General features: G+C 37.0%; 1 protein-coding gene across 1 annotated transcript; it reads right to left on the reverse strand.

Annotated features, from left to right (window-relative positions):
• Window positions 1–234: 234 nt before the first annotated feature.
• Window positions 235–9,660, reverse strand: LOC105420090 (Glycosyl hydrolase family 35 protein). Its single transcript, XM_011622341.3, has 3 exons — window positions 9,053–9,660; window positions 963–1,021; window positions 235–636 (listed from the first exon to the last, which is right to left on the reverse strand). The coding sequence occupies exons 1-3, from the start codon at window positions 9,153–9,155 to the stop codon at window positions 448–450; spliced, it is 351 nt and encodes a 116-aa protein (XP_011620643.1). The 5' UTR covers window positions 9,156–9,660; the 3' UTR covers window positions 235–447.
• Between the last annotated feature and the right edge of the window lie 253 nt (window positions 9,661–9,913).

Below are 9,913 nucleotides of genomic sequence, written 5' to 3' on the forward strand. Positions count from 1 at the left end.
CACGACCTTGAAAATTAATGGGCCTTCATTAATCGAAACTTCACGACCTTGAAAATTATAGGCCTTCATTAATCGTTGGGGAGAAACTTATTTTACATTAAGTTTTGGGGAAAGTTAGTTAAGGTGCAAGTAGAGCAAGGCAATGCATTGTTCCAAGTAAAAGCTTTTCTAAGAGTGCATGTCCACCATTGCTGCCATATGAGAGAGAGAGACAGAGACAGAGACAGAGACAGATTTTCAAACATAACATTCACTACTTACTAGTGGCTTAATAGTCAGTACAAGTTTCAGTAAATATAAGCACTGTCAAATAACAGTTAGCTTAGAGAAAACACAGAGAACAGGAAATTCACATATGACCCTTCCAAACTGAGCACTAAGTCATGGAAGTTATTAACTAACCCAACCCTTATACATAACGAAAGCAAAGAGATGAAAAGAGTGGCTCTAAGGAGGAGATCCAGCATGCTTTGGATGGCCTGGTGGGGTTGGTTTGGGAATATAAGGAATCAGAGGGGTACCATGTTCGATTGGTCCTGTTTTGATGGCAGCCTTTGAGCTTGGTGCTGGATCGAAGCGATGGTAATCCTCCAAATACACATCACCCAGTCTTCTGTTCCACTTTGGTTCATTCTCCTGAAATGGTTCTTGTAAATGTTCCCTAGTTAGCATGAGGAAACGTATGCAATACGACCATTTATTTCTATACAAGGTCACAATCACCATTTGCCATTCGATGTGAAATCAGAGGTTTTGGTCATGTATTATAAACCACACTCAAAGCACAAAAGTATAAGAAATTTTGAACTCTGTGACACCTCCTAGCTCCCTGATTTCACATATAATAGATAGGAGTAACTGTGAGCTTGTACCAAAGATAAACAGTCTTAATAGTATGGTATCCTTAGTCTAAACCGGTTTAATTTTCAATTTAAAAGAATGGTGAAGCTTATGCAATATACCTTTGTTTTCATGGTCACAGGCACTGGTATGCTTACTTGAAGGCCTGGAGGCACCACATCTGTATTCAAAATTTATCAAGAAATTGTCAACTGGTTCGACAAACATTTTTTTATATTTTGTTTCTATAAACTGGGTCTGCGCTGCACATGGCTAAGCCACCCAATCTAATAAAATTATTTAGTGATTGCAAAAATTTGAAATGTATGTTATTGATCTTATTGAATTGTTAACAAGTCAAAGCATATTCAAAGTCCATTTGCTAATGGATGCTCAAAGGGACTTTGGGCAGACCGATCTGTATAAACTCATTCACAGAGCAACTTATCCAAGTTGATTACCTATTTTATTTTATATGTCAATATATTTCGTAATAATCAACATATTTTTATTTTCTAAGAAGCTATATGTCAATATATTTCATAATAATCAACATATTAATAAATATTATAAGTACCAAACATGCTTGGATTATGTCTTTCTTGAAGAACCACACAGAAACTGATTTGTAAAGAGACAGGCATTCATTAAACTTAATCAATAATAGATGAACTCTTTGCACTTCCTGTTGGACGGCTTGTTGGATTTCCCTCTCTACGATAATGTCTATGCAATCGAAGGGGACCAGGTGGTTATAAAAGTAACTTTGAAAGGATCCCTGTTAGAGAACTACAAAAGGGAAGCATTGAAGCCTAAGATTTTCCCTGCAACCAATGTGTGATGATTTCTGGACTCTCACGATCTAAGGTGTAGCTCTCAACCTCTTCGTCTCGTAGCATGACACATGTACTGCCCTCCCACGACCCCCTTTTTACGGTTTAGGCTGCATTGATATAGCTCGCCGCTTCTACCGGAATAACCTTGTCTTCTACTTCTCTGGCTATTAAGATGTTCAGTTTGCCAACCATGGACTCAGTAGTACTTCAAAAGGTTGACCCATTGGGGAATTTCTGGATCTATGCTTATTTTCAATTCCTTGAAGAATGCCATTAGCTCAAGACATAGATGCTCTAACCATGTTTTGATTAGTGATTAATCCTCAGATAGACACTAAAGATAAATAACTACAGAGGACAAGTGCCTACTTGACATCACTAACCAAAAGTCCTCATCAATCTCGATTCATTTCAATATAAACAACAAATCATCTAATTTGATTAAAAATATAGATAACAGATTTAGAATATAACTACTATAACATGACCAAGGAAGGTAATGGCAATGAAATGGTCAAAATGAAGCTATAGTTTTTCTCTGTGATATCTCTGTAAGTGACATGGAGCAATATTTAAATGGGATTGAGGCTGGATTGATGTGATAACAGCTTTCATTTAATTTAGTTTAATATTTATATTTTATTTGATATTTGATATTTGATATTTGATTGAATTAGCACACTTCCAATTCAAATCATATCTTTTTCGTTTATTCAGCATTAGCCATGGCCATTGCTCCTACCATGGCCAACTAAAAATGTTACAGAAATGAGTTCAATCCAGAAATTCGAGTGGTTAAAATTGAATCAGCTGCTTTCAAAGTAACGGAAAGAAAAGCAACAATTAGAATTTGTTACTTTCTTTCTCTCGTTCAAAACTGTGCATGAGACTTTCATCACTCATAGCTCCTCGTTGATAAAAAGAAAGAAGAGTTATTTTTTAACTACCTTCCTCGCATATGTACAAGACCAATTCCATTTGATTTGCATTATGGGTGGGAAATACTCTAGTCAATAGATGATATAACAGGACCTGTGAAATTATGGGATTTTGATCAAATGATTTGAGCCTTTTGCATTGAAACCCCACCAAGAAGCAAGAGGTTTATCTTCCAAATTACCTCTAGTGAATTGGGATCGTTTCCATCCTATTTATTACTCCATCCGCAGGCTATCTTTTATCCATGTAGTGCCAGACACCCCAGCAAAAAAGAAGAGCAGCAACAAGAAGAAGAGGATGATGATGACTGATAATTGTGATGATGATAATGTTATAACTAAGATTTTGGGAGGGTTTCAAATTTTTACCATGAGGCTGAAGTTCTCAACATGATACTCTAGAGAAAAATATCTCCATGTTTTCATTGATTTGACGTGATCTTTAGCACACAATTCTGAGAAAACTATGAGATACATAGACTAAACCCGAGGCAACCTTTTCACTTTTGGCCAATCATCAAAAAATGGGGAACATTAAGGTATGATTTTGGGAAGGCCACTAATATGGCCATCAAGAAACATGTGCATGCAATGTATGTGCAGACTACACACACTCGTCTTATTTCAGTAGTTGCACAAATGTTTCATTGGTTATGGATAATGATAGTGCAACTTCTTCTATTATAGTGTAGGCATAACAATCTCGACTTTATTGTTGCTGGAAAGCAACATAATAACATCACTATGAGCAGAAAAGAAATTTAATTCAACTGCCTTCTATTTAAAGTTGAAAGGTGAAAATCGATACTTGGTCAGTGTTCAAAATTATTTGAGAATTGAGAAGAATGAGGACGAGAAGTTAATCAAAACTCGTGGGGTTTGGTTCAATTCCTAAAGCCCAACAAAAGGGTACTGTTATACGAGAATAAAGATACCAGTGATGCTCATAGGATCCTACAGTGTCACAGGGGTTATATACATTTTAGAGGACTAGAAGTATAACATCTGAATAACCGATACAAACAAACAAATAGTCATGCCATCATTCTCTATCTTTTACCTTCCCAACATAATTTTTGATAATCTCACCTGATTAAGAAAGTAGAGGAAGTTTTTTCAACAAAACATGCAATTTCACTAATCATAGAACTACAATGCATGAAACACGAGTGACACATTTTTCAATGCCAGAAACAGATGCTGCGGGAGCATCTCAATAAATCCTATGTAGAAATGTTAAGAATTCACCCCACTTTTGGCTAACAAGCCAGCTTTAAAGTTAGCCTTACATAGGGTATGGGGATGCATCAATGAGGGCCTAGCACAAAGATTATGCACCTCTAGGATAATGGGCATATGTCAAGGAACTAATGATTCTCTATGTGCCACACTTGATAATTTTTCAAGGGGTTCCACCAAAATAGGAGTGGCAAGATGAAGGGGGAAAATATGAAAGTCTGAATAATAGGGTTTTGGTCTCTGCCTGTATGCATTGCACATTCTTGACACTCCCCAACTTGTCATGATCACCTTACCAATACAGTCACTAATCAATCCATCAGAACTGGCTGGACCCAGGTTTGACATGGAGCAGCACTCAGATATGAGCTTAAGGGAACCTGTAGGGGTAGATACCACCTTGACCTCTGTTTCTTGCATTGCCAAACATAAAGAGAGGTTTAGGGTCCTCTGCTTCAAGCCATCAGATTGCAGTCCATAGTAGAATGTTAAAATTTAAAAGAAAATCCTTAAGAAATTGCTAGGTTGTTCAAGGTGGGTTCATATGTAAGAAGTGGTAGCCTTGGCAGAATGCTCAGAGCCTTTGCAGGGATTGTGGGAATTTGTGATGCCAAGAAGCAGGGCAATGGCGCTCCTAATATGCCTTGGAATTTTCCACTATTTCTTCTTAAATCCATTAGTTATGGAAAGTTCATCCATTTCTAATGCATTAGGTGGTCTGTATAGAAACAAAATACCCTTGGAGCATAGTTGATATCATGGAGAAGATGCTTAAGAGGGGTGAAAATCTCTCTCTCTCTCTCTCTCCCCAGTGGACCTATAAAAGCATACGGACACGTAGTCTTCCTTACTGTGTGGGAGGTAAGGTGTTCAGTTATTCCATGAGTTTTTTGGTAACCCTATGATTTTCTATAGCTTTCTATTTCTCTTGTTTCTTCCTTTTTTCCCCACAGTCTTCCTTGTTTCTTCTTCTCCTGAAGTTTCCTTCTTTGCTTTGTTTTTATTGGAATTGTGTCCCTCTGGTTGCCACAAGTACAAGCAATTTGATGTGCCGCAGTCATGGAAATTATCTTTACACAACCAAAAAAGGAAAAGAAAAAAAAGAAATTCCCTTTTACATATTGAACTGTCATATGTATCCGCATGGAAAACCAACAGCGCTAGCTGGTTTTATACTTTCATTCACCTTAAAACCCAAATAGAGTTACAAGAATCACAACAAATAGATGCATGTGTTAAATGTGATATAAGACTTTGCAGTTAAATCAATTTGCTTGTAATGATACCCATAAATGTAAAGACAAAAAGGAGAGCTTCTTGAGACAACAAAGAACATGATTGGTTCCAAAACATACTGTTAGAAACAACTTAACTACTAACAACCAATTTGCCACCAAACCTGTCAAGTATCGATTTCTGATACAAAACAGTTATGGGATCAGTCTATTCAGGTCAAACCTCCACTTACACGTAGAAGTTCAAGTACTTGAATAATAAGATCTGCACGGCCTTCATGATAAAGAGGGGAAGCCCATGCATAAAATTGAAAGGTATACATTATGACCTATATGATCACAGTAACATCATCACGATCGTGAATTGGTTGGAGGGCGATAGAGGGAGGTCGCACTGAACATATCACTAAATAAGTTGTACATTCTACATAACTTTCCCACCATCACCACCAAATATATCAATTGGATGACCCCTATGACCATATTATTACCATGATCAGGATAAGCATAGGGGAGGCAATGGACCCGGACTCGACCTGGGACCCGATGGGTAGGCCCAGCCGCCCGGATCTGGGTATGGGTTAAAAAATTGGACCTAACGGGTCGCATTTGGGTTCAAAAGAATACTATTCAGGTCAGGGCCCAGGTTTGATCGGGTGGTCCGGGTCCGGGTCCAGTGACTTCGGGGTCTGGTGACGTCGGGTCTAATCAGGTCCGGGTCCCATAATATTCTTTCGGGTCTATGTCCGGGTCCGGTTGGACCCGGACCCAACCCGACCCATTGTCACCCTTATATAAGTGCTCCAAAACACAGCCAAGTCCACCCGGAATCAGTCCCTTGCTGAGCCATCTACTCGGGTAAAGACTTGGGTAGAATGAAGAACTCATAAAAACTCACGAAGAAAAAATATTCTTTTGTAAAATCAATGCATAAATATTTTATATATAATTTTCATGTTTTGATAATGAACTAATGAGATATGCCCTAATTTTATATAATTCATTTTTTTTTATCGTTTTAAAATGTCTCTAGCTATACATCAATTTTTTATGAATCTATCTTTTATATATTTTTTTCCATCTTATTTGGACTTTTAGCATTGCTTACAGTTTCTTTTTTTTCAACTATTTTTTGTTTTTTATAAGTTTTTAGTTTTTAACTTGTAGCCCCAAAAACCTGTATACTACTCTGGCGAATTCACTTGGACTCACATGAGTGACTCCGCTTAGGTAAGGCTAGGGTCCCAACAAGTGAGTAGTTCAACTCGTTACCAGCCGGTTAGATCGGAACCGACCACTGACCGGTTCCGGTTGTGGTCGGTTTGGGTGATAGGGCTGGGTATTTTAACAAAAAATTCAAAACAATATTATATAAAATCCTAAAAACTAAGAGATTTGTTTGTAATGCGTTTCTAAATGTTTTTATTTATCATTTTGATAAAGATTGGAAAATGTTTTGGTCATGAATACTTATTTTTACATTTTCCATCTTTTTTGAAAAGTTTCAAAGATACCTTTGAGCACAAATCGGATCTTTTAAAAATCCATTTTTTCACTAAGTTTCAACTTCTTTGGATGTGCTTTGTTTAATCATGTTTTAAATATATTTTTTAATATTTTTTTAAATTTATTTTATATTTTATATTTTTTTAATACTTTTTTGACCAGCCGGATTATTATTTTAATACTTTTTTGACCAGCCGAGACTTGCCCGGTTAGGCTGGACTAATTGGCCGGTTTACTGGTTACTTGAAACCAGCCCTTGACCGGTTTCCAAGGCTAGTTCGTTTTTTTGAACATCTGTCCCAACTGCAAGCTAAGGTTTCAAACCTTGATTACGATCATAGGATAAGATTTAGGAAAATTGTTTCATGTGGGGCCAGGACCGCATTTCTACAATATGCGGTCTAGAGGTATAAAGCATCCATCTCAAAGATGGATGCGAATAGGTGGTCCATCTAAAGACAATCGTAACTAACGGTCCAAATGTTTTTTTAATATAATTATAATTTATAGTTTTCAATTTTTTTATTTATTTCATATTCATGATCTCCATGTTAAAGATTATATATTCTCTAAAAATTAGGATCAAATTATATTTAAATAATATAGTTACTGCCAAGTCTACATTTCTAGATTATGTGGGCTGGCAGCATAGAAACCAGGTCCTAAGATTAAGCTTAGTCTCTTTCTCTCTCTTTTACATAAAAGCTTATATCACAAGGACACAGTGTGTTTCATAGTAACAAGCTTTCTTATATGGCACCTAAAAAATGCTCCGCCAGCGTGACACCTACACTGTTTACAAAATCGAACTGGAACGGTTAACCGGATATGGGCCGGTATAACCGGTAAATCGGCCGATTTAACTGCTCTAACTGGGAAAGTCTCAGGCGGTCAAACGAGTGATAAAAAAAAGAAAAACTACTAAAATATAAAAAGCATATAAAGAATGATTAAAACAAAACATATGTAAATGAAGTTGAAAATTACTAAAAAAAAATGGATTTTAACCCATTTCATATTTTTCAAGGGCTATTTTTTAATTTTTTTTAAAAAGATGGAAAAATATAAAAGTGAGTATTAATGACCAATTTTTATTTCAATCTTTACGATAATGTAAAAAATATTTAAAATTGCGTTACAAATCAAATTCCTTATTTTTTAGAATTTATATATATTTTTTTGAATTTTTTTTAAAAACAATGGAAATCGGATTCGGTCAGTAGCTAGTTCCGATCTAACCGGGCGGCGGTTAGCAGTTAGATCGGGCGATTTTGCTATCAATGCACCTACATAATATGGACCTGTCTATGGATCTACAAGCCTACAACTAGGGCTACCCCAAAACATTTTCACATATAAATATATTCAATGTAATAAAATTCAGATAAGTAAGTCTAAACATTGGATAAACAAAAATTCCAAAATTTTAGGTCTTGGATCTAGAATTTTGGATAGGAAAATTGTTTCATGAGGGCAGGACCGCATTTCTACATATGCGGTCCAGAGAAGTGTAAAGCATCCATGATGGATGCAAGAGTAGGTGTTCCATCTAAAATCAATGAAAACCAACGGTTGAAATGTTTTCTTATTAGAATTATTATTTCTAATTTTTAAAATTTACTTATTTTTTCATATTCATGATCTCCAGATTACATGTCTTTAAAAATTGTCTTAAAATCCATTTCAAAAATAGATTTATTAAGAGACCCGTATTTCTGGCCGCATAGAAATTGGGTCCTTTGGATATGCGCATCAACGGTTGATGTTAAGTGTCCTAGTTCCATGGCGGTGAGTCTACAGTCTGGAACACATGTCGTCCAAGACATATGCCTCGTGTCGTGTGTCAGGTGCGAAAAAGTTCCAAGAGACACTGAGCGACACTTCTCAAGAAGAGCCAAACGGTGTTAGACACGCTTGTCATTGTTACCCATGTAGAAACAAGACCATTATCGAGATGAGAATTGCAATTTGCACCCTAATCTTTGCCAAATTTGGGTGGAATACCTGAATTAGTGAAAGTGTACTGTAATCCGCATGGTTACAAAGGTTATTAGTCATGAGGGTTATCACCGTCCGATCGATCAGAGAGTTGGACGATGATGAAGACACACTGGGACCCATCCTGGAAGTCACCTCATGGTCTGGCGGATAGGATCGCATCCTCTCTCCATCCATCACCATCCAACCATTAGACAGAACCACTAGAACATGGTGGTCGTGCGGATTACACTGTACTCTCCCATCAATTCATGGCTGAAGGCTCAAATCTCTCCGCCCTGAGAATCACAGTGTACTTTCCCAATTTTCATATCCTTCATTACCTAAGTATCAACTCTCTCTCTCTCTCTCTCTAGAAACAAAAGCAATAGAAATCCAAATAAAAAACACAGATCAAGCAAACTAAAAAGAGAAAATGAGTTCCTTAAACACAAGTTCAGTTTTAGCCCATAAAATATACCTGCAACGAATTGGCCACCATTGCTGAAGCTGAAGCCAAAGCCAGGGAACATAAAAAATGTCCCCAGAGCCACAAAAAAAAACCAAAATCCACGAACCTTCATAACGCAGACCAGAAACGCTTTTTGGGAAAACCCAACCAGAGATTTATCAATATCAGACTGAAATGAGCTTCCTTTTCAAGTGATGGAAGCCATGACAAGTGAAATTAAGAAATGGGTTTTTTTTTTCGTCAGCAAAGGGCTTCAAGTCCCCATGAAAATCCGGGAAAATCTCAAGCCGCCATGAAAAAGCTTCGACAAAAAGATATGGTATGACTAGGGGAAAGAATGGGCGGGCATGAAAATCCAGCAGAGAGAGAAAGTAGGTTGGTGACTTGGTGAGTTTGATTTCTTTATGTTAGAGTGAGAAAATGGCAGCGATGAGAGAGAAAGCATGGGAGAGAGAGAGTTCAATGGGGTATGTAGGTTTTTTGCGTGTGTAGAGAGAGAGAGAGAGAGAGAGAGAGTAGTCATAAATGCAGGGGGTGGTGGAAATCGAGCCATATTGCAGTACGCGGGGAAATGGGCGCGTTGGCACCACAGGTTTTCCCTTCTCACTGTAACAACAGAGCGCTTCAAATATCGGGCTCTCCTTTCACCCTCGAGAATGTTTCCATGTTTCCGCGATCCCACTTGTTAGCCGTTGGATCTGAATCAAACGGCTACGATTGATACCAAAATATCACATCTATTTTTTATTTTTTTCTACAAATTTTTTTTTTTTTGAAACTTTGGGCGACCCATCAGAAAAATAAGACAAAAAAATAAAACAAAAATATTTTATATAAAAATAAATAACCTAAATACTCATGTAATTTTTA

Source organism: Amborella trichopoda, chromosome 12 (assembly GCF_054954075.1).
Source record: "Amborella trichopoda isolate Santa Cruz 75 chromosome 12, AtrichopodaSantaCruz75HAP2 v2.0, whole genome shotgun sequence".
NCBI classification, from domain to species: domain Eukaryota; kingdom Viridiplantae; phylum Streptophyta; class Magnoliopsida; order Amborellales; family Amborellaceae; genus Amborella; species Amborella trichopoda.